Consider the following 26,540-nt stretch of genomic DNA (forward strand, 5'->3'; position numbering starts at 1 on the left):
TTGTTACAGTTGCAACTAATCAGCTTGTGTTAAAGGGCCAGTAGCACTGAACCTGTTACAGAAGTGAACCCCTTTGAAATCTTAACCAGTGGTGCCTGAGGGGATGGTAAAAGAGTCCAAGGTGTGCAGGAGTAACATGTGTTTTAAACACAGAAGGCCCACCCAGTGTACTTCAAATATGTCATCATGGCAGATGAAGAAAGACATTACATGCACAATGCCACACCATTATATATACAGTATATATAAGCCTTAGTATGTTTTTTTTGTTTCATCAATATCCCATGCACATTCCAAGCAGGGGTAACAAATGTCGATTATCACAACAGACATCAACATAGTTTTCATATTTCTGCTCATTTAGCTTCTTTTCTTTCAGGTGGGCAGATCTTCTGTTGCTAGTGTAACTGTTGAAACTTTCTTTGTCTGTGCTTAAAGATAAAGCATCTTCGCTTCATTGGTTTGGGATTTTGAGTCACAAAAGCAAACATGCACAGTGAAGGGTCACAAAGCCTTCCTCAGATGTGTGAGATGGGAATCAAAGTCAGCCTTGCAGTCTGTGGTGGGTGGATGTCTATTTGCTGGGAGTTCACAGAGGTGGAATGCCACACGTCACAAATGCAAAGATTTATTTTGAATTGGGAGAATCCTGTTTGGTCTTGAAGATCCAGCCACATGGTGAGGTATTTGGGCACTGCTGTTGTGTATGCTCACTCTCATCTTTAGTGGCTGTAAAGTTGCAAAGAGAACCCAAATTGTATGGAAAATCATGTAACCGTCTTGCACAGCTCCAGCTACTTGACAAGAAAAGTTGCCTTAGACATTTGTTGTGGTACAAAAGGCACTGGATTCCAGTGACCCACGGATTAAAGAAGATGCTCTGTCCATTACAGCATGGTCAGATTTCTAAAGCTGCTCATTCGTAACTAAGAACATTTAACTAGACTTGTGAGCTGTGTGGAAGAATTTTATCAGCCCATTAGTGCTTTTAGAGGAGGGACAGGTCCCTTAATCTCCACAGTAACATTCCATTCAGCGATCTGCAGAGAAGGATGCCATTTGCCCTGAAGACCAGCAGCAGGCAAATACTGATTCTCTAATCGTTACAGGGGGATTACTAAGGTCCCTTCCTTAGGCCAATTTTCCACTGTATCCGAGTGCAATCTTCTGAAAAGTAGATAGTGCTCCACCCTCCGTTAATAATTAATTGGTCCAATTAGGACAACTGCATTATTCACAGTGAGCCGCGATCTCACCCATTAAGAAGAAAACCCTGTTCTGTGTGGCTTTCCCTGCAGGCTACTCTGCACACTTTTGAGGGGCTTGTCACTTCCGTATGCAGAGAGAGTACATGCTGGCAAACGCGGCCCCTGCTGGAGTAATCCATCCTTTTAGGAGGGATTCGGACTTAAAACCATTCAATCATATTCCATCAGATGGCAGCTTCGCACTCCTCAGCCAGGCAGAGATAGCAAATATCTGAACCTGTAATTCCTCTCAAACCGAGCAGGAATGCTATTGTAACAACACTTTATCAGTCGGGTAAAAACTAACTAGTCTCATGATGGTCTACGTGTACAGTATGTGTCCTTGAGAAAGGAGAACAGAGCCTTCACTATTGTCCTCTGTATGCATTTAACACAGGAGCAATTGTGTTTCTGTAAGGGTCTAAGATAGCGCCCTTCTTAAGTAGATCACATGCTAATGCGACTGCTGCTTATTGTAGGCTTGGAGAACATTTTGAAGATGCCTTAGTACAGTATATGTGTGCATACATACAGAAATAGCATCAGCCTTGCAACATTAACCAAGGCTTTATAGGTTTGGTTTTTAATTTCATGTTCTCATTATCAAGTCAGTGTTCGATAACGGATTAAATACAGATGACCCGAGAACAGCCATCTCTGAAGTGAAATTTAAAAATCGCCACACAGATTAAGCTCCCAAGGAAGCTGTATTTTAAAAGCATTCCCAGTGCCGTCTCTAAGAAGATGGACGTAAAAAGCACTGCTGTGTGTCACTGGGATTTACTGTCCTTCAAATTGCTGAATATAATAACTTCCTGTTTCATCCCTACGTTACTGTACAAAGAGGGCAGAAGATTTGATCAGATTGATTTATTTTTATTTGCTTACTGCATAATTAATGTTCCCCAAGCCTCCCTGACAACCATAATTCCATTACATAAACAATTTAGAAAGGTTTTATTAACACAAATTACAGTTCAGCCCCCTGCCTTAACATTTCCCACAACACAAGCTTGGAAATCGGGCAGAGCGAGTTTCTAGTGCTGAAAAAAATAGATTCTGGCATGAGGGAGGGGGATCTAATTATTTGTCTGTCAATTTGTCTTTCAGATAAGTATTTTTCTCTGACAGCAAGGGTAATGTATACCTTTCAGTGGATTGTGAAGGAGAAAAATTATCGCAAATTCTACATAACTGCCAGAGACCCTCCAAAGTCACTGATACTCACACCAAAAACGGAAAACAACTTAGTTTTTAAAAATAATTATAGAAGAAATGTTTTTACTCAAGAAATGTTTTTATTTTGCTGTTCTTTCAGAGCCGTATTATAGAGTGTAGTTGTGTGGATTTCTGTAGGAGTGGTGTGAAATGAATATATACAGGCAGATTCCTATTATATAAAATAATGTTTACTTATACAGTTTGTATGTGTTGTAAGTTTTTGTGTGGGTAAAGCACAGCCACTTTGATGCAAGAGATATTTCTGAAAATAAGACATATCAAGTATTATTGCATCATATATTTTCAAAAGATGGTTCCAAGTCTTATTGTCATTTCAGTGATCTTTGGACTTGTTAAATTGCTTTTCTATTAATATTTTATTTGTGATATAACCTAAGGTAGTAATAAATAAAAAGAACACATTACCTCCACCAGAAGTCCAAACCAAGACTCAAAAAGATATATGATGGTTTAAAAGGTAACTCTTGAACATTCTGGGATGTACACGTCTGCAAATTTGATATCCGTTTTTGTTTTTATCCTAGTTTTTTGTACCAAGTCTCTTAACATTGCCACAAGACAGAATGGGAAAACAAGAGGAAGTAGTTGTACTCTGAATCACAATGAATGATTGACGTTTCTCTCTAAGCAATGGATGAATCAATACTGTATTTCTGGAGTTGTAAAATTGGTAAAATGAACATTGAAATATACAGTATATGTACGAGGAATCTCTACTGTATGTGTGTTGTTGACTGCAGTGTAATATTTAATAGGAGTTAGTATTTTAATATTAATCTGAAAGAGAAACAGTGATGTCAATATATCACGATTTACACTATTATAATTTTTTAAGTTCTGATTGATGTGGTTTGTGTATGCCTATTGCAGGCAAAAACATTTTGCATATATGCATATTTTTCATATATTGACTATGGTACTGGATGGTCTTCTTATTTATTTCCAAGACAAAACCTCCTCATATGGATTGAAGTGGCCTATATCTTTTTAACTTCGAAGTTCATCTTTCTTCTGATAAATATTCATTTAGTTAAAAAGTACATAACCAAAACCTCCACATTTATCTGTCTACAGTCTCTATTTTGTAATCGCTCGATCTAGGTGTTAAATCTTTCTAATGTATGTGTGATACGCCATTCAGATTTTGTGGGGGGGGGGACTTAATACCTCCTCCATATTCACATCTCCTGTTCAATCAGACCACTCCTTCACTGCTAATGCATTTTCAGACCATTAAATCATGGTGAAAGATAATATCCTGATTGCTAATATGAATCATTCTACCCACCCAAAACACCAATATCATCTTTTACATTCATCTTACTACGTTGGAAGCTGCTTAGTTCTAATCATCTTCTTGCTTGAAATCTAGGTACGGACGGCGTGAATTATTGAATGGTGCTCAAGGCTCAAGAATTAGGACATTAGTTGACAGATAATACAGGAAAACAGATGCAAGCGACGCCCTTGTGTAATTCGACTCATAAATACCCTAGACTGCTCATAAAGAACGAGGAGACATCCTTCATGTGGATAACCAGAATGCTCAGACATCTGTTAATATGTTTAAAAGCCTTCAATCCGTCATCCCCCCCCCCCCCCCCCCGCCCTTGCATTTTAACCCTTTGAAGCCTATAGAACAATTTCATTCAGAGTGATTTTAGGAGTTTATTTTCTAACGACTTGCTACAGTCTATTAAACCACAGGCCTCTTACATTTCTTATTTTGTATGGCCAGTGATTACATCTGACTTTGAGTTTAAGAGGAAGGAGTCTGTAGAACTTCAGTAAACCCCTGATGGCCATTGTATTACTACAGTCATTGCACCTCCTGCCATTTGAGTACCAGTAGGCAAAATCCTAAATTCTTCATTGCAGGCGGCTAAGAACGGATTGAGGGAGGATGACGATCTTTGTCATTATCTCCCTTGTTCTTGCATGTTGAAATCTGAAGTTTCAAACTCTAGATTTTGACAGCTGTGTTGCCTCTCTGTTGTCTGATCTCACCAGGTCTTAGGAACGAAGCCTGGCGTTCCTTGATCAGTACAGGGACGGAAGACCTCCAGGGATCACCAGTTTACCATACAGGTGGTGCTGGTGGCCCAATAAGTGGCTCTCTGGTAAGGCTTTATTTGAAAGCTGCTGCAAATTGGCTTCAGAATCATGACTGCTACACTAGACATCATAATCACATGCATAATACATTACAGGGACATGCATAAATGACATAAAGCGTGCATAAGGTCATGACATTTACTTATCATTGCATCATGCCAAGCGCTATAAATGATTCTAAAACAAATGTCATGACCTCTGACACACACGTAATGTCATTTGAGTATGTCCCTGTAAAACATGCATGTGATTATGATGTCTAGTCGCAGTTCCAAAGACATTCTGAAACCATTATGCAGCCACTGAAATAAAGCCTAACCAAATTTCCAAACCCATGCCCCAGGTGGGGGCCCAGTAGCTTGCCTTCAATATGTTAAACACTTTCTCTGAATCATGTCAGTATAGTATAGGTTAAACGTTGGTTCACTGGTGCACAGGACAAAAAAAAACATTTTCCCTTGAATTCTACACTGATGCCATCAGAAAGAAATCTTCACATTTGGTGACGGACCATTGGAATTTATTGCGTTACGCCCTGTATGTTTTTTTTGTTTCGTTTCCCTTTGCCAGGCCCTTTTACCTTTGAGGGATGTTTTCCATTCGAGCGGCCAGACCACACTATTCTGAGTGTGTTCAAATTTGGGACTTGCCCCTCTTCCCGGCGGCAGACTGCATCACTTCACAGTGTGAAACAGGACCTCAGCCACACAATCACAACCTTTCACATCAGCAGTACTAACTCAGGGAAGGTATACCAGAAACCGACGTTTTTACCTTTTCGCTGTCTTTAAAAAGAGAAAAATGGCTGTGGCCAATCGGTTTAACAGATAGATCTAAGGACTGTAGTGGAGGCTCACCCATTTCAGTAACCCCAGCATTACTATGTAGTATTATGTAACAGAACCATTTATCCAGCCACTTGTCCTGGTGATTGTAGAGTCAAGGCGAAGTCTGTCCAGGAAACACAGGGTGTGTGTGGCAGGACCAAAAGCACAAGACTGCTTTCCCCCTGGATACCAGTCTAACGCTAACCTGCTGACACTCAACACTATGTACCTGGATGGGAGACCTCCTGGGAAAGTAAAGGTTGCTGCTGGAAGAGCTGTTAGTGGAACCCGAAGGGGGCGCTCACTCTGCCATCTGTGTGGGACCTAATACCCCAGTATAGTGATGAGGACACTATACTGTAAAAAAGGCTCTGTCCTTTAGATGAGACCTGAAACTGTGGTCTCATCAGTGGTCATTAAAAATCCCAGGGTTTATCTTTAAAAGAGTAAGGGTGTTACCCAGCCAAATTTCCACCTGATCTTCCAATAATCCTCATCTCTGAACTGGCTACATCACTCTGTTCTCCTTCCTACTGATAGCTGATGTGTGGTGAGTGTACTGTACTCAAGTGCTTTGAGTGGAGTATTCAAGAAAAGAGCTTTATAAGTGTAAGGAATCAGAGAATACACAGGTAAAATGACTTAATAATTTATTTAAAGCCATATAAAGCATTTCTGCAGCCATTTTCTTTTGCATGTTTTTTTGCGGTTCACAAAAATCCGCGAAGGGAAAAGGCTGTCCTCTACATAACGGGTTTACATAGGAAAGAGTGCGAAGCGGTAGGTTTAAACATGCTAATCCCACCTTCCCCGGATTATAAATATTTTTCAAAGACCTCTACCACCAGGGTAATGGTTCTGGCTTGCTCCTGTGGCTTGGCAGGAGATTTTGATGTGGTAGTGAGAGGGGATTTTTTCTCTTCCTGCATTTCACGCACAGGGGTGCTTAAAGACTGTGGTAGAGCAGCCTTCGCTAGCTGGAGATCCTGTACTTTTTGAAGTTTAATTACATTTGTGAGTTTTCACTTGCTTCTCAATTTGCTTTCCTTCTAAGCTCTGTACTCCAGCAGCTCGGTTTGCACTGCAGGCAGTACCTGAATGTGCATTTCTAGAAAAACGTCTCCTAAAGGAGGTCAGCTATATACTGTACAGTACTAGCATACTGAGTCGCTGCTTGGAGTATAAGATGGGTGTGTTATACTTGTGTTATTAAAATGTGTTTTCATTTTCAGTCTGTGTTTCAGTGTGGTGCATTTCTAATTTGTCTAATATCTTTTCTAGTTTTTAGCATGCTGTTTTGTAACAGTTATGGTTGTGATCAATATTAATGCTGCTTTTATTTGTTTACAAAGTGCTTTTATACATACAAGAATATACTCAGTTTATTTTTAAACCCCTTCTTTCTTTATATGCATATATTGTCTGGTTTACTTGACAATACCTTGTGTAGCTTTAGTCCAAGTCCTTGTAAGTACTTTTAAGAGCTACTTTACAGTATGTTGGATTTCTACATATGTGCAGGAAACTGCCCATTAACAAGATGCTTTCTTTTCTTTGCAAGAAACTACTGCACACAATATCTCAACCTCATTTAGGAGCTCTGCACAAATGTTATTCATAATGCTATGAAAAGAAATGGAAATTGGATTACAAAATATATTATATGTGCTTTTAAATTATGCATATTTTATGAAAGGAAAATAAAATAACTTAAACTTGTGGTTTGTATTTACAATATTATACAATTTTTCTATATAATAGTTTACTGGGCAGTAGTGTTTTGATTTGTAGACTGATCTCATCAGGACTAAGAACTTGAACAAGGCTGGGTCCGTTTCATCCTGGAATGGTAAACCAGTATGAAATCAAATTGCTGCCGTAAGTGATATAGATGAACCAGTAGGAGGTGGTCTTTCCTCTGGGCCACAGTATCTAAAGTATTGACCCATTATGGTGATGAGGCTGTGCTGTAGGGATCCTTCAGATTAGACATTAAACCAGTGTTGTAAGAATATGTGTATTATCCCGTAGTCCTGACTGAAATTCAATCACGGCTTCATAAAATTCCCTTTAACCTTATCCCTCTGTACTTGATCTTTTCTGTATTGGAGGTGCTGGCATATAATGGCTTAAATTAGCCCAGAGTAACTAGACCATACAGTATGTTTTAAAATCCTCTCCACAAAAGCCCCATTTCTTTTAATTTCCAAATCGTTCAAATGTACAGTCAGACCCACAATTAGAGTGTTATCTGTTTTGAGTGCTTTTAGCAGATCAGGCACTACGACCTGCTGAAGCAGGAGACTGGGAGCTATGAAGGACACCAGCTTGAAAGCTCTGAGCAAATGATTTCATTCTTTGAATCCTTCTTTAGCACTGGGCCATAAAGTGTGAATAGTAATGTGTTGTATGGTAGAGCAAAAACTACAATCCAGACATCATATCTCAGAGTATGCGGATGTAAGTGATGAATGGAGGTGATACATTGACATATGGCACTTGAACAGGATGTATTTATTCTGGAGCTAAAGCCCATATGCAGCTAACAGATAAAGTGCAGAACAGAATACTATCTAATTTATAACCCTTTCTTGACTAAAACTAAGGGAGGCTGAAGATAGAATGTATCCATTTTATTATGTTTATTATATTTACTCAAAGGAGGAGAATGTTATTGTGTTTCCTACTTGCTTCATTCGTGTTTAAGCAAGCTGCCTGGAAATGGCCGAACACCTCTTTGTGGTCTTACTTTGTTTGTTAGCTACAATGGGGGAAAACAGGCTGGCAATCTGTATTCCATACCCTCTAGAATATAGTGTACATGGCGGGGCCTGTCAGGAAAGTCCCCGTTTATCACATGGTATTTCAGGGATTAATGAGAGCCTGATGCAATTTACATTGCAATGAAGGAAGATGAAAGAATTGCAGATCACCACAGATTGTAGGTAGACTAGGCAGTTAGAAGCACCCTATGCATCACTCCGAGGTGTTAATAAAACAGGACCTCATGTGAAGGACACTAGAAAAAAGGGCTGTTCTGGTTTGAAGAGCACATAAGCATGGTGTGCTTAAACACGGCATGGTCACTCATGCCAGATTTGTTGTGTGGCAAACTATGGTTTAAAACATTGAAAACACATCAAAAGCGTGATAAAGCATGGTAAAAATATAAAGATAAGATTTAAATCCATAGGAGAACTGTAAACCTGCAAGAATAGAGTATTGATTCACAGAGAGGAACTTTCACCTGCCTCCTCGACCACACTAGGCCAGCTTGACTGATATACATGTACTTACCCCAAGTGGGGAAAAAAAAACATGTGTTATGTTTCAGTATAGAATATATATGAATCTCTCGGCAAGATCGCACCTGGACAGAGTATTTATTTAGTGTCATTGTTATGGCTCAGGCATATTAGATGCAGTATAGAGTCTGTCTCTAGCAAAGAGCATCACACTTGGTTGCCTTTTTGGAAAGTCGGTGCGTGACATGATCAGCAGTCTGCCCACGTTTCCTGGCCAACTATCAATGCTGATGTGATTGTCTCTGATTTTACAAGGATTTATATAAAAATCCTCCCCGTTTTACCCATTAAGTAATTAAACATGGAGGATGGACCTTAAGAGGAAGCAGAAGTTGAAAATATAGTGAAATGCGCAAGAGGAGGAGGGAAAAGTAAATTTAATCTTATGAACAGGTGTTTTATGTCTTCCCTCCTCTTAAACATTGACAAGGTTCACAAAGCGGGGATACTGAGGCTGATTAATGTTTAAGAGCACATAAAGACACTTAAAAGAAACATCATCCAGCTCTGTGTGGTGAAACTGGCTAGAAATAAAATGATGTGCTTGGTATGCACCTAGGAGGCATTACCTTTTCATACACATCAATTGCTTTTCTTGCATCTTGCTTTATGTTATTAAAATAAAAAATCATCTCAACTTACATAGTCTTGAATTTGAAAATGACATTTTAAAGACCAGATCAAGATGTGCAGAACAGAGCAACTCGGTTCTTTGGTTACAGAGTTTTTTTTCTGTTTTTAGGCAATTCGTAAAGCTAAGTAATCTTTCTTAAAATAATTCTTAAAAGAGTTTTCATTTGTTTCAAATTCCTGTGGTATGTCACTAGGCATTCTGTCAGAGGTCTCAGAGACACATTTCATGAAAATGTAAATGTCATTGTCTGCCATCTCAGTGAATTGAAAGATCTATATTCTTGTCGAACTGGAAACTACAAGGAAGCGCAAGTGAAACGGAGAAGGCACATCTTTGCATGAAGAGTTGTGGGAGTATGGAACAAGCTGCGCAGCCATTCTGTTGAAGTCTGTACCATTTGCTTCTTTTAAGAAATGGATGGCTATGAAAGTCAGATCAACTAGCTACTAAAAACCAAGCAAGCTAGATGGCCGATCTGTCCTTTTACAAATTTTCGGAACATTGTGGAACTCTGCTTGGGGTAATTCTGCATGTGAATGAACATGTTCCTCTGCAGGAGGCCCAGGGTTAAGTCTCTGCTCTCTAGCCCTCTTCACCTTGCATATGGTAACCTCTGCAGCAATCCCAGGGCTGCAGACTGGAGTCAGTGATGGAAGCCATTATACAGACGTTCCTGAAGAGACATGCTTATTTTCATATTTAGGAACTATCCAAAAGGAAGGTTAAGAATACAAAATTCTTCAAGAACATAGAATCTTAAGCCCACTGGGGTGGCTGAATAAAATTTAAAAAAAACTATCTCTAAGGCCTTTAAGGATTTAATACTGGATCAGCAGAATTTAGGCTCATCTCATCCGAGTCTTATAGCTATAATATTTAGAATGCTATAGCTTCAATAAGTATGCTGTTAATACTTCTGTGATATATTTTATCAACAGAAGCACATGAGTGTCTGAGCCTGCAAAAAGCAGAAAGCTTCAAGTCTTTCAGTGCTAAGATGAAGCTTCAATGTGTCAGGGAGGAGACGGATCCATGACTTAGTAGCTCAGATATTAAGCTATGTGCTAACTTTTTTTTAATCGGTTTCAGGGCACTTTGGAATAGCAAGTTTTCCTGGAGTTGAGAAAGACACTCTGAAGTTTACGCAACAGCTTTTAATCGGCTGGCAGTGTCTCTCAGCTGATGCTGCAAGAACATCTTTAAAATAAGCTTTGGCATTAGCAAACGTGAAGCTGCTTTACCTCTTCCAAGCTGCTGAGACCTTAAAAGCCATCATGGCTAAAATCGGACAGGATCAGCTCTGCCTGGTCTGTACCCCCACCCTTTCTCTCTCCCGTACGATGCTCAAAACAAGTGGGTCAGAGCACTATTAAAAAGTAATGTGTGCAGTGCCAAACAAGCAAAGCAGGCCCTACACTGAGATCTTGAAATGATATATATCAGTTTAAACAATTCCATTTTGTATCATTACTGGCTTCCTGGGGTTGGCTTTAAAAGAAAAACGAAATAACAAATCTTAAATCACTTCAGGCAACTCCCCTGAAATCCTCTTATATAGAGTTCAGGTTCCCATGAGGTTTGGCATGAAATGGTCAGAGATTTTAGTTGAACAAAATTGTACATTAAGACCAGTTTTTTTTCCCCTACTGACAAGGCTGGATATCTGAAGGCACAGATATCTCTTTTTCATTAACAACGTCTAAAAGGGTTTATGATTTTTCAGATGGCTCCTGTGTACTGCTTCTTGTGGCAACAGACTCTCACTCTTGAGCTGGTCTACTGATGCAGTTATGGGCAGTAAATAATTCACAGGCAGGAATACAGCTTCTTTTTCCCTTACGCAATAAGCCAGGGACTTACTCTCTGCCTGGGAAAAAGTGGTTTGCTTAAAATACTGCTTATAAATTTATAAGAACATACTGCAAAGCTAATGCTATAAAAATTTTAGCAAATCACACAGCAATAGTTTTTCCAGTTTGGGAAAAAAGTCTTGGCATTCAATGCCAAGGACAACATGTAGTGAAGAAATGTATTTATATAGGAGATGCGAAAGCATACGTTGAAATTGTACTATTAATATACCGAGTATTATTCTCATATCCTGGTTGCCATCAGTTTCCTTTCAATAAAAAAGGATATATGTTTTGAGGAAAGTTTTCTTTTAAATTTATTGCAAATTTAACCTTTATTTCTGCCAGGAGGAGAACTACTCTACTTTTTCCTACATGGCAAAGGGGTTGCAAAATGTAATGTGACTCTTAATGTTTTCCTTAAGTGGTGTTGAGTTCCAGTTCTGAATGGTTGTGCTCAAGTGCTTTGTTTTGGTACATTTTGAACAGTGAGTTGCTGTAAATTGGAAAGCTGTTAACATGGATCAATTAGATTTTATTAGATTACATAAATACTAGCTGATACTACTGATCTTCAAGATACGGAATTATGTAGTACCGCTGAGCATCTGATATGGCTCCACGTTAACTGAGACACTACAGGATCTTTCTGTAACCTGGCCAGCAATGCATGCTGTGTCCTTTCTGCTTGGCTCACATCTTTCTTTAGATAGAATGTAGACAATTCATACCAGAATTATGTAGTTCATGTGAGATGTAATGATTTATAGCTTGTATTTGAATGGATATTTAAAAATGGATATGGGAAAAACATATACCTGTGTGTACACTCAATTTGGAGGTTTGAATTGCTGATCACCAAGATCAGTCACTCTGCCTGTGGAATCATTGTCAGGGCCAGCTGATGACTTATCCCCTGGCCAAACCTGGTGAATATTGGATTGCAGAACTTAATGGGTATTAAGCTTTGTATTGAAAAAATCATCCCTTTTGTGTTTAACCTGCCATAACAACAAATCAAAATAGATTGTGTTATAAGAAAATATTGAAAGTATGCGTTATAGCAGCATTCTTGGAAAAGATGTAGCGATGAACAAATTAAATCTACTGTTAATTATTCATTAATCAGGTGTGTGGTCTGAAGAAAAGTATTTAAGAGTTACAAGCCAGGCTTGAGGGAGGGAGGGTAGTGATTTGAAGTGTGTTTAGAAAAGAAATGAAAAGTGCACAGAACGAATTTCTGAAAGAGGTTGCATGAACAGATTCGATTCCTAAATTCTTGGAAGAAATGAAATGGTAATGAGGTCTGCAGACCACTAATAAACTGTAATAAACCTCCATTGAAAGCATGTAATTGCCAGAGTTGGCCCTGTGCTCTGTGGGATTCTCCAAACCTGAACGCTGGCCTGTTGTGGTCATCGAATGGTAGGCAGTTTTGCGAGCAGATGTGAGGTGGCCGAGGCAGAGATGGGGACGTGGCTGGGGGTGGGGTGTCTTTCCCACTCCTGTTCACCTGTTTTACTCTCTGAAGCGAGAGCGATTAATCACAGCCCTGCTCACGTACCTGTGAGAGTGGGGCCTGTCCACGCACTTCCTGTGTCCTGTGTAATACCTTGTGCCATTGGCCACCCAAGAGTGACCCCAGCCAGGTGAAGCACTGCCTTGTCACAGACAGACAAGCCAATAAAGGAAGCACACAGGCATGCCATTTCAGCCCGAGCCATTATCCTAAATCATTGCTGCTGCCCACAGGCTGTTGACCTAAACGTGAGCCAGTGACCTGGAAAATGGCTGAAGAGTGTGTTGCCTGATGCTGGAAGGAACACTGTTTCCTCTCAGAAGACATATTGAGCCAATTAAAAGATTATTAGACCGCTGCAATGCCTAGAATTGCTCTTTTACAATATTTATGGCTACTGGTCACAGAAAAAGCAGCATGGCTTGGGAGCATAACGTCTCTCCATTATTTCCATGGCTTGGGACATAATGGGTTTGCCTGTGGTCTCTCTGGGCTATTGCATATGGAATCTGTCCTCATGCAATACCACTGCATGTTATGTTTGGATAATAAAAATGGCATTATTTCAGATTTACCTTTAGTGGACTGTTTTGCATTTCAGTGGATAAAAAAGAAATGAATCACAGTGTAGTATCTGGAGAACAGGTGGTATCAAAAAATATAATCTAAATCATTTTATTTAGCTGGATGAAAATCCAGTTACAATTGTTGGTTTTTTAACGGAGCATGATGAAGCATACATTGACATATGGCATAACCCTACACTTAAGGATGGTTATGTGAAATTATATACTAACCATGATGCACAAGTGTTTTCACTTAGAAAGTAATGTAAAGAGGCATAATTCACTTTTCCACTTTACCTGCTTTCGCAATGTGATTCTGGTTTATGTAGGGACCAATTCCCCATTCAGCTTTTTCCTTCCTAAACCAATTTGGGGTATCCTTCTCCATCTCAGCAGGGGTCTCTGGAGAACAGAAACTGACCTTTGTCAGCTCCACTCATATTTCCACAGTTCTGCACAGAGTTTCATGGGGGGTTGCCTCTTTTTGTCAAAACTACAGTAGCAAAAGCATATTCCACTGTGGGGTGAGGGAGAGTTAGGGCCATTTTTTGGATTCTGCATAAGGGCGTCTGCACTTCTTAGAACTGAATGTTATTCAAGGGGTTGAATAATAGATTTAGACATCTAAATCAGTGTGAAAAAGTACTTAATTCCTGGCACTTGGAGAGTATCACTCATTGCATCAATAATGTTCGCTGCCAACAAACCCGCAGAAAGACTGGGATACTGTTGGATTAAGGTTTCATAGATCTGTTCTGTAATATAAAAAAACCCTTTTTTGAGGACTGCACTGAAACGGTGAGTGGTAGTAAAGCACAGGACTCCTTTCAGAGGTTTAGTTCCATTGAACAAGACCGTTCTGTCTCCAGGATGACATTTCATTATTTAACTACCAGTGCTTTTCCCCCTTCTTAAATGTTCCACATAGTGAAATACCGATTTTGAAGCCAAACATCTGGAAAGGAGGAAATTCTGCTTTGGAGCTGACATGGTGATAGCTAAAGCATATCCTATTCACACTTCAGGGACACATTGAAAAAAGGTACATTTCCTTCCTTTTGTGCCTTTTTTAATGTGATAAAATACAGTGTCATCACAGAGATTTGTAAATACATGTGAGGGGTAAAGGTATTCGGAAAATCCTTCATATTTCTGTCAGTATCTGGTATTTTGAACATGGTGGCTTTGCTGTGTTGCCTAAAATCCGTCCTCTCGAGGTAAAAAATCAGAACGTAAATACAAGTGACATTGTGGGGTCTGTCAGTTTTAGCTTCACTTAATGGTAGTGAGTAGTAATCATCACAAACACAGACGTGACCACATACAGTACCTGCCTGTTTGATGTTCTGGAATACAGTCAAGGTTGCTTTTTGTTGGTATACCACCCACAATGCATCTCAAGGAACCTCTGAAATAAAATAGAAATTAGTGCACATAAGTGCATGTTTAAAGACCAAAGAAAATTGGGAGTCCCAGCTTTATGTTCAGAGAGATCCTGGGAAGTCTTACCCTGATGTTTGCAGAAAGAAAACAATTCTGTGATTAACAGAATATGCTAAAGAAGTGATTCCTGTACTTTACAGTTTCTGTACTTTATACTTTCCAGTTTTTTTAGTTTGTAGCACATGCATAGCAAATCAAATACATAAAAATAAACTGGTCTCAGCTATGGAGAGGCCTAGTAGCCATAAAAAAAGAAAATCTTAGTGTAAAGCTTAAATCAGAATCCATTTAAAGAGATATGAGTTTATCCAATCCACAATTTATGATGATCTGTACCATAGGAAGGTGTTACCAGTAGCACATTTCACAGGAACCGTGCATCACCATGCATATATGAGCTACAGTAGTATAACAGTATGGGAAAAGACAGTAAAATGTAGGCTATAAAATTTCATTTCAAACAAATCCATGATTCTTTATAGAGTGGTAGCATGCTGTATAGTAAGGCAAATCTTGTCAAACTTCCCTGTAGCTGCTTGTAAATTCCAGCAGGTACAGAACCACACAGGTGCACCAGGCAAATGACCCATCAGAGCCAGGCATTTAAAAGTTAAAACTAAAATGCACAAATAGTTGATGTTTCTGAGTTAAATCCTCTCCCCCCAAATTTTATAGTTGTACTTTTGCTATAAAATTTAATTTTTAACTTTGTTAAAATTTTATTTAACAGAGCTCCACTGTGTTTAAATTACAACCCCTGAAGCTTCCTGTCAGAGATCCTATTACTGCAATATATTTTGGGGTGCACCTTAAATATTCTTCTTAAATCATCACTTTCTTATGCCAGGGGTATTTAACTTGACTAATTGTGACTATCTTAAAAAATCTATTTTTTAAGAAGGTATTGTAATTTTCCATGAAAAACTGCTTTTTCACTTGAACATCCAAGTCACAGGGTCTACTTTTCTTCATTTTTTCAGTAATACACACCTTCTGTAGTAGAATTTCCTTGGTGCCTTTCTATGTGCTGAACTATCAGCATAGCAATATGCCGATCCCAAGTCTCTGCTGTCCTGAAGCAAGGATAATGAGCCACGACACTCTGTGAACTGACATTAAGCTGGTCTCTGCAGTTTGACACTCTGTCAGTGAGTGTGTTATAGTTCTGCAGGGGTCAGTCTTTCAGCCTTCATACCACAACACAGGCTTCAGTTTCCTCTCAGTAACCCTTTGTCTGCACTTTGGTGACCCTTGTGTTTCCTTGTTTTGAGAGGGTGATCTTTGACGTCCTTAGGGAAAAACTCCACAATTCTGAGCGCTATACCTTACTGAAAGGCAAATGTTTGGCTTCCTTACAGTTTCCCAATGTCATAATGCTCTGTAACGATGTCAAGAAAACAGCCTTGGTAAATCAGGTTTTAAAATAGTAAAAACTAAAACCAAAACAATGCAAAAAGGAACAAAAGTAAGCTTTTTGTGAATAAAGCATGGCCCCTTGTAAGTATGTTATAAACTTTACCCATATTACATTAAATTCTGTATATGGAGTTGCATTATTCCTTTCAAGAGATTTGGCAAGATAAAGTAATCATTTAATGTACAGTACATGACTGAATTTACTAGCTCACTGATGAAGTTCACAAGGAGCATGTCCAGCTACAGAAATGAATTAATAAGGGCAAATTTCAAAGCAGTCCTTCAGTGTTCTGTGTATCATTTTCATCCAGACCCTTCTGTATCATTGAGATTGTCAAGAGAGACAGCTGTTACAAATGTATGGGCAGGTGCACACATAAAATGGCATGCTTTAAAAGCTATAGTATACAGGCTAAAAAATTTAGTTATTTGCATATAAATACATTTGTAAAACTTTTACAAAAGTAAAAGATATTAGTCAAACTAGCTGACATTTCAATGGAGTTTATCAGAGGCTTTTAGACCATTGTACTAGACCCCTACATACAGTACTGTCAGGGGATGCCACTTTGTGAAAGAACTTCTCTGCTTTAAGCAGTTCCAGCAGAGGTATGAATAATTGAAGGGCGTGTTCTGTAGTCTTTGAATTTTAAAGCTCTTGTCTGTGGAGGGACTAAATGGCAGAAGATGACTGTAAATCATTAATAAGCTGCTTTTATCCACTTGATGCAGGTCAGTGTCCTGAAGGAATGGATCACAAAAGAATAAATTAGCCTTCTTCTCACCTCCTGCGAGCTGCAAACTAAAATGCAGTCCTGTTTTAAAGTACAGAGTCGTTTTGTTTTGTGTGAGAATGTGAATGTTCAGGGGGACAAAATCTGACAAAATATCCCCACAAAAACAGTAACTCTCAACATTACAATTTGGGGATGCCTCCACAAGGTAAATTACTTTTTTATATAGCAGGCGGCATCTTCTTTTAAATCTTAAAGTGTCAAAATAATTTGTTTTGGGTCTGTTTTTACCTTCTGTCAGTTTTCATTTTTGTGCAGTACAGGATGGTCAATCTTCAAATGAGTCTTTATTTGTCATACCAGACCTGTTTTCTGTATGGGTATAGTAGACCACTGGGCACAAAGAGAGGGAAAAAATAAATCTCCTCAAGGGAGAAAATAATCCTCTGGTTGTGCAAGACCCAGGGATTGCCTTCCTTCCTGGGAATGAGTCTCGTGATGTGTTCAAAATCAGGTTCTGGATTGTGGATTCGTAGTCCTTAGGCATTTCATCTGGAGTACTGCAAATCAGTGGGTAACTCGTCTGGTCTGAAATCGATTCAATCCTGATGTTCTCGGGTCTGTCAGTCCTGGATCGCTCTGTTCAAGGGTCTGTCATCCTGGGTCTAGTGTCACAGGTCCCCTGGACACAGGTTCTCCTTGCCATTGGTTGACCCAGATGTCTTGGGGACTATGCGGTGGAAAGATAAGGACCTGGAAACTGTAGTTTGGCCAGGCTGAAAATAATACTGAGGGTGGAAAAGAAAGTATCAAATAACATGTTCTGAGTAGCAGCAGCAGTAATGGATTATAATTTAAGAGTAACAAAAGACTGAACACATAGGTCTTAAGCCTTGATTTAAAGGCTGAGTCACCAAGTAAGAACAGAAGGGGATTCAATGGGGAAGCCCCCACAAAGAAGAGCAAACATGTTTGTATGTGTTCGTGGGCAAGCGTGCATACAGTAGTGTGTGTGTGTGTGTGTATTCTTTTCTTATGACCTGTACTCTGCAGCATATTACAAGAAGAAGAAACTCTGAACATGCTCTTGTGTAAATTCTCTCCCCTTAAAAAAGAAATAGTTTATTGAAAGCATGTGTGAGGCTGTTATTTTTCGCCCCCTTTGCTTTGAAAAGCAGGTCCTTTATTTTCTAACTTCCAACATGAGCATCTAAGGTAACGTAGGCATCTGACCCACAGGGATTTGTGATGAACATTTGTTTTTTACGGATTGTATTATTACTGTTAAATTGACAGTCTGCAGGAAAATACTGCATTTACACATAATGACACGATACACTGCTGCAGTCTTGCTTTTTAAAGTAGTTCATTAATGAAGAGTAAAAACACAATTTGCTTAACATCTCGCTCTCCTCCATTGTCATCTTGTTGTCCTTGATGTATAATTACAACGACAACACTGAAAAAGATCTTTTGACATCAGCACTGTAGCTTGAAGCAGTTTTCAAACTGTACTGAATTGACGCTATTGTTTTGATAATCAGATAGCCCCAATAGCCTTGAGGGCCTGTTTTTCAGAACCGAAGAAATAATGAGCCGTGAAATGGTGGCATTTTCATTGAGAGAGCTTTTAATAGCTGAGATCTACTGTACTGGGGACATTTGTTTCAGGTTTTGCACAACAGTACTTGTGCAGGGGGATACAAAGCTGTCATAAATCTTGCACTTGTAGATTACTTTATATACATTACCGGGCTGTGTTCTCTTTTGAAGTTTGTCTAGTATAGGCCAGTTCAGAAATGGCCTACAGCATACAGTACTGGCCTATACAAGTTATCTGTAATTTGGTACCGCCTGAAATGAAGTCCGATTTTGATGGGAAAAATCTTGTGCGTTGAAAACCAAAATTTGACATTTTTTCAAGGTTTCTTGGTGGCGTTTGTTAATAATCATAAAGTTTGAAAATGTTTCAGGAGCATTTTCTAACTTAAATATATATATATATATCAGATAAATGACAAGTAAAATGCATGGGTCTGAGAGTTATCATTTATTTAATCAGTTTTACAAGGCTTCTTAAATTTCTCAAAACCTTTTCAGCTAATTGAAAATGAATCTCCTTTTATACAAAGAAGTAGCTTTTTTTGAGAAACTTTAAAAGTTGTCATTCTGTTAATTTTAAAAAGTTAAAAAGTGCAAACGTTATGTAACACAACTGAATAGTTACAACTGATGGATGAATACTCCATGAATCCTCACTTCTGCACAGTGACTGTATTGGACATATAGATAAGTAATGAACCTGTGGATAAATGTGATTAAGTTCTTAATGAAAATGTTGTGGCCGATGTGATCGTGGACATCATATGATGCAGTGGTTTGCTGTTTGACATACTGTAGCTACACAGTCAAGTCAGTCAACACAGCCAACCGTTACAGGTTAAAAGGCAATAGAATATCTGCATGGGTAGTCTCTGATATATACAGTATCTTTACTGTAGGCCACTGGAAAACAATTACTTGTTTCTTTCTTAATCAACACGAGTATCAGATCTGTCATTTTGATTGTTGGGAGACACCTCAGTGTTTGTATGTTCAGTGGCTGTCACTTATTCTCCTCAGGGACCTGATGCCTAAGACCCTGGAGGGTCAGATCACCATGGAGAAGACCCCCAGCTACTTTGTGACCCGGGAGGCTCCGGCTCGGATCTACGCAATGTCCCGGGACACCAAGCTGATCGTGGTGGTGCGGGACCCCGTCACCAGGGCCATCTCCGACTACACCCAGACTTTATCCAAGAAGCCCGACATTCCCACCTTCGAGAGCCTGACCTTTAAAAACAGGACTACGGGTCTGATCGACACCTCCTGGAGTGCCATCCAGATTGGCATCTATGCCAAGCACCTGGAGAACTGGCTGCAGTACTTCCCCATGGGCCAGATCCTCTTCGTGAGCGGGGAGCGGCTGATCAGCGACCCGGCCGGAGAGCTGGGCCGAGTCCAGGACTTCCTGGGCCTCAAGAGGATCATCACGGACAAACACTTCTACTTCAACCAGACCAAGGGCTTCCCCTGCCTGAAGAAGGCCGAAGGCAGCAGCAAACCCCACTGCCTGGGCAAAACGAAAGGCAGGACCCACCCCAATATTGACCCAGAGGTGGTGCAGAGACTTCGGGACTTTTACAGGCCCTTCAACATGAAGTTCTATCAGATGACTGGCCATATATTTGGCTGGGAGGAATAAACAGACATTGCACTCAATTTGTGAAACACAATGAGGAACTTAGCCTACAGCGGTTTCAGTAAAGGACGTGATTTTGATTTGAAATGAGTCTCCGTCTAGGTGGGATCGAGTTATCTGAATTTTGGATTTAGGCACAAATTTCAGGGACACCACGCCATTGTTCAGCAAAATTCAATCAAAGCAATATGCTTTGGGAAGAAAAGTGAGTTAGCCAGTTTTGTAAAATGACTTGAAATATTAACACTGCAATTAATTTTTTAACTAAAGCTTCAGTGCACTTAGGGGATCTGATAAATATAACTGTAAAGCATTTTTTGGGGTCTTGAAAAAATTCTATTTTATTTTAATGTAGTATTCAGTTTCCAGAGAGCGTAGCTTTGAAATATTGAGATATTTTCAAGGACTGGGAAAAAAGCCATGCAGACATATGCAGAAATGTCATCAATATAATATTTTTTCTCTTTGTGGGGGTAACCAGGTCTGAGTGAATGTGCAATGCTTTTATTGATGTGTCTATTGTCCCTTATGAAGGCTGGGTTCTTGATGTATCTTCCTGCGTGGAGATATTACTATAAATCCAACCAAGCTGCTTATAAGCTTTGTGTTTAAAAAATAAATGATAAAAAGAAATGTATTTTTTGAAATTATTTATTTAAAGCAATTTACATGTCACGTATATAACTATTTTAAATAAGCCTTCACTGTTTTGCCATTTTACATTCAAACAGATTTTCAATGCTTGTGGATGTTTTCTTTTATTTGTGCTTTTTTGTAACCAAAAACTATGATAAACAGTTATGTTTTGTGGACTTTCCTTTTTTTTTAATTAAGAGTGTTCTTTAAACTGTTTCCCAAACCCCAAAACCTTTGAACCAGATCAAACTGTTGTTAAAGAAAGACCTTCAGATTACAGAACTGTTCTTAGTAAAACAGGATTTCGTCAGGACCTTTTGTCAAGGAATTGAAGAGGTATTTTTTCGGTAACAGCAAGTCAAGATCTGCTGAGGATATGCAACATGTTTAACGGTGTTTGTGTTTCTAGATGCTTCCAAATTAAACTGAGTGCATTAGCTGCAGGTCTGGCAATGTAGAAATCCCAAGAGCCCTTATGCTTTGATTTGGAGCAAGCCCCTGAAGACCCCTGTCACCAGCTGAGCCTCCAGCTGGTTATGGGTACAAGTTTGGGAAACACATTGTGTTTGGTGCTATTTCCAATCTATTATACTGTTATGTGTTTGGTGTACTTAATTTAAGAGGTTGTTTGTTTTATTTTTTAAGCACACTTGTAATAAAATAATGGAACAGATTATCATGCGGCCTATTGTGTTATGCTCACTTTGTACCTGATCCTGCTTGAGTCTGTGTATTCTAAGCATGTTTACTGTGGATTATTTTTATTTACATTTTCAAATGCCTCTAAAGTAGCTGATTGCTGACGGGGCTCAGAGATCTCCCTGGCTAAGAAGTGTTATCCAGGATGATTGTAGGGATCGCAGCGCCTTGATGCAAGCTGTTGGAAAAGTATGTTTCTTCTGACTGATATTAGACCATACTCAAAATAATCAGAGCTGGCCTGATGCCTATGGACTGTAGGTGTTTAAAAGGAAAACTAAACGTTGACGGTGGTTTCAGATAGTCATCTACCGAAGTAGAATATTTATAGTAGCAATAAATTTATATAGAAGTAGCAATATTTATAGTAAAAATCAGTATTTTATACTGTGTATTTATTTCTCAGGATACATCAAATCAAGGCACTTCAAGGCACAGTACTTGGTGTGTTCAGAGGAAAAAATCCTGTTTGTATTATTATTCTTAGCACGAGAGTTATGGAAAAGACATAGCACTTATCAAAGTGTACCATCCTATTTTTGTAGCTTGCCCCTGGGTTTGCTGTGTTGATAATACAAGTGTGTGTCAGGCTTAGAACAAAGCAGAGAGAGGGAATCCTGCGTCAGCACACTGTCTGAGGCATGTCAGATGGACTCTCAGTCTATATATAGAGCTCTGGCATCCTGTCTGAACTGAATAATTCGAATCAAGAAGATCCAGGGCATTCTTTCAAAAAGAAACTGGCTTCTTGTACTGTACTCCGTGCCTCTGATTGCCAAGTTTTGCTTTGTTCAGACCTATTAGTCTCTGCTGAAGACTGCCACAAGTGGTTTTCCACACTGCCTTTTTCCAGCTCCTAAACTTTCTGTTTGTTTTCACATATAGCAGGAATTTCTGCAGCTCTGCACTTTTTCACTACTGCACCCATGTAAACATTTAAGGCACCAGAAAAAGACCAAGTGCAGTTGATTGAATGGAGGTCTACCACAGTTCAGGCGAAAAATAATTTCCAGGGCTGACTTGAGTCCTTTTCATAGAGACGAACCAGTTAGCTTCAGTCTATCCACTACAGAGTGTTATCTTGGAGCAGTTTCAACAGGAGATGCACTGCATTGCCACATTGTTCATTGTGAATGCACTTCGCTGTAGACTTTTACATTGTGGTCACTTTTTAATGCTAACTGTTCAGAAGTAATCCTGTCAGATTTAGGTGTACCTTCTTACCTTGAGGAAAAAACTAAACCCCCTTGTTAAAAACATCTACAGACATGAAATTCTTAACACAATCTAACATAAATCATCAGTATTTCTACCATAATAAAATGAATTTTCTGAAGACTTACTTGTGCCTTTAAAGGAATGCATTTTAAGGAATGATATTCACAAAGTATCAAAATAAGAACAGTAATGTATTTTTAGATCTTGTACTCTTTAGAACACAGCTAAGGAGTACAATGGTAGTTTTTGGAGTGCTTATTACAAAATTAGAGAGAACAGTAATATTGCTGTAAACGTACTGTAGCATGTACTGTGCCATCATAGCCACTACAACATAATAAAATACATTTTAATTTCTAGTTTAATTTAATTAGTATACAATCTCCAAAGCATAATAAATATTTGAAAAAATGGTTTTCTAAAGCATGTTATTAATATTTTATTTTTTTAGGTTAATTTTATACGAGTACTCCTGTGGAATTAATTGCCAATATTTTTTGTATATTGTAGCCTATTAAGTTATTATAAAACACATTTTAATCGTTGACTTTGTGTGCCGAGAGAAATACTGACATTTTTCGACCTTAGTTGTAAGAAAGATTCCTATTCATTAGCAGAAGATCTTTCTAACAATGGCCATTCTATCCTGCAATGCGCGGAGATTAGCAAAGAATTCAAAGTGTGTCTTTCAAAAAACTCCTCCAGTGCATCTGTTTAAATGGTACTCAAGATTTGTTCTGATCAACCATTTAAAACTCACTTTAGGTCCTGCTGCCCAGATAGAGCCCGAGTTTCTGAATTGAGTTAAAATGTGAATGCCTCTTCCTTTCGTGGGGAAAATAAATCAAATTAAGAGGAAATAAATCAGGTCAAGTTCAAGTTCACGTTTATTTGTCATTCCACCCATATACAAGTACAGTATACAGTGGAACGAAATATCGTTCCCCCTCGTCCACGGTGCAAATACAGGCAGGAGAACAACATTTTGCGCCGTTTTTCCCGGACCCGCTGCGTCCGTGCGCGCCGCCAGTTTAGGATCAAAAAGTTTTGGATATTACCACTAAAGCTCATACAATTGCATTTCAGGTGTCATTTATGTGTGTTCCGATGTACTTTGTGGATCTTTATCCATGGATTGCAGCAGGGAAATGCTGTTGTCGTGTGAAGTTCATAGCTTTATTTGTCACAGTCCTGTCGTTACAGCAAATACCTGTTGTTTTCCTCTTCCCTGTTTTGAACAGTTCTCTTTGCGTTACGGGAAAACAAAACTGACGGGGTTTGACAGGCTTTGATGGTGAGCCAGCACTGTCGGAGAAAAGAGAAGGTGTTCACCAAGGTGTCTTACTCTAGACGGCCCCTTCGAGATCTTCTTCACGGAGAGCACAGCAGAAGACGATCTTGAAACAAAAGGAAAAGGGGCCCGGGGATTTTGCAGTGCTGCTGAAGTGCTCAGGCACGGCTCATTAAAGATAAAGCGAAACAAATGTGTTTGGAACAAAAGTAGAAACCTGATTTTAAAAATATAGGCTCCTCTTTTCCATCTGTTCTCCGCGGTCCCTACGCGAGCAGCAGCAGGGCGCCTTACCGAGCGCGCCGAGTCACCTGAATGCAATTACGCCGCATCCCTCCCTCTGGAAATCTTATTAAGAAGCGAAGCGTATACCACGCGGCAGGGTTCTTAAAACGACCACACAAAAAAAAGAAAAAGAAAAAAGAGCGAGCTGCTGTACGTCGGAGGTTGTTTTTCTTGAAACACCTTCCTGCTTCACAATTAAAAGGTATTTTGTAGCGTTAAAACAACAACAACAACAACAACAACTGCGTTAATGACATGGTGGAGTAAAAACAGATTTCAGTTTAGTGTAATGAATTTTGCCCACCTTGAAGCCTTAAAAAAACTGCGAATTTTAGCAGATCTTTGGGAGCCTTTCAGAGAGATAAGGTACCCAGTTATCAGACTTGATTTTACCACTATTTTACTTGTAAAACTCTGCTTGGACCAGGGCTGATGTACTGTCTAATATCGACTCTGAGACATGAGGGTCAGAAAAGTGCTTTGAATGTTTGTGTGCTGGTGGTCTTTCCACACTGTATTGCTTTCCAAACCCCGGGGCTCTCTGTAGTCCAAGAAGCTCGGCTGTAGCAGGATGTTGGAGTGCCCAAGACCTGTTTTTCCTGGATGTCAAGAAAGACCACTTAATCCTTTTTAATAGTCTGGCAAAGCATGCAGAAAGAAAATTACAAAAGCTTAAACTGAGAACTAATAAAATCAGGAGCTACATACTGTACCTCACCTTGCATGAAGGTTTATATTAAACTGAAGTAGTACTGTGGAAACAATAAACATATAGCCTTGGCGTTGCAGAACACGTAAACGATACATCTCCCGTCAGCAACAAACATGCGTTTCTACGCCAGTTACAGTACAATGACTTAGCCAAAGGGTCAACGAGCCAGCCCTGAAATCTAATAATAATGTTCATTTATCAATTGCTGACATACGGTCAAAAAAGGGTCAGCCTATATATAGGAGTGGGTAATTCTAATACCTCTCTAACAACATACTTTTTATTAGAAGGCTGCTTTTTGAAACACACACTTAAGCAAGGATTACTTTCATTTTACCTTCATTGTCAAAAAAGGATAGTTACACCTAATATTGTAACACAGAACATAGTATTCAGCTTCCAAAACATTCCCATATTGAACAAAATCATGTGTATCTTATGTCAGCTTCAGGATGTGGTTTATCTCTTTTTGCATGGCAGAAAAACAGTATCTAAAATCTGAGGATTTTTTTAAAGGGATGTGTCACCTGCCAAGCGAGCAGATTTGGCTCAAAAGTAAAGAAACTCCCAAACAGCAGTCTTTAAATGCAAACAAAACTGGACTTGTTGCCATCAAAATAGGGATAACAAAAAAAAAACCCTCACAGGAGTCCTCTCTGCACACCTTCCCTCCAAGACACCTTCTCCATACTGAGCTCTCCCAGTCCCTTTTATAGCCCCTCCTCTCCAAGGACCATCCTCTTAAAGGGACTCGCTCACGTTCTTTAACAGACATTTAACAGAAATGGGCAATTTGATCAAAATAAAGTATTTAACCATCCATAAAAACTTATACATTTTAACAGAGTCATGCAACAGCTATATATCCACTTAAAACAAATAACCTTACATCTGGTATTTATAGATGGCTCACCAGTAACCTTTCCCTTTAAGATCGTTTGTGTGATACTACAAACAGGAAAGGTGACTGGTGGCCATCTTGATCAACACAATACAATTACTCCACTGGGGAAAGACTGCAGTGATTTTAGGGAAACAAAAAAAGGTAAGTATCATTCACACTTCATTCATATCACATACACACTCACAAACATACCAGAAGGGCAGAGGGAAATATTGGAGTATTTCATATTCATCAAAAGAAAGAAAAAAAAACAAGCACTCTGTCACAGGATGCAGAAGGACTTTGCATTTTAAGCTATTGAAGGCATTGTATGAAACCATACCACCCTCACAGAATCACAGAGTTTCTCATCAGGGAGAGCAAAATTTCAAACAATTGCTAAAAAATAGCCAATGTCAGATCCAGTTCTGGAAGGATAGGGCACAAGGCAGGATGGAGGCACTCACAGATGGTCTCCCTATGGACACCACAGGGACAGAGATAGGATTAGTGAAAGCAGAGGACAGAAACGGATGAATTTTTATTCAGGGAGCCTGACCTTTCATTGCACAACTCCTGATCGTGGACACTGGAGAAGGCAGTGGTTGCAGAACCCCTCAAAATACACCTAGAACGTCAGATTTAACTTGGCTCCCACCAAAATGTTTAAGGTTCTG

The 26,540-nt window shown here is 39.2% G+C and overlaps 1 protein-coding gene across 1 annotated transcript in view; it reads left to right on the top strand.

Moving 5' to 3' along the window:
* LOC148824197 (heparan sulfate glucosamine 3-O-sulfotransferase 3A1) overlaps positions 1-20,186 on the top strand; it is a 33,822-nt gene extending 13,636 nt beyond the window's left edge. The window contains exon 2 of the mRNA XM_088928175.1: positions 19,521-20,186. Within this exon, the coding sequence (XP_088784301.1) occupies positions 19,521-20,142 (622 nt within the window). The 3' untranslated portion in view covers positions 20,143-20,186. The remainder of the gene's footprint in view (positions 1-19,520) is intronic.
* Positions 20,187-26,540: the final 6,354 nt, after the last annotated feature.

The sequence above is a fragment of the Atractosteus spatula genome, chromosome 11 (assembly GCF_055471065.1).
Source record: "Atractosteus spatula isolate fAtrSpa1 chromosome 11, fAtrSpa1.hap1, whole genome shotgun sequence".
Lineage (NCBI taxonomy): Eukaryota > Metazoa > Chordata > Actinopteri > Semionotiformes > Lepisosteidae > Atractosteus > Atractosteus spatula.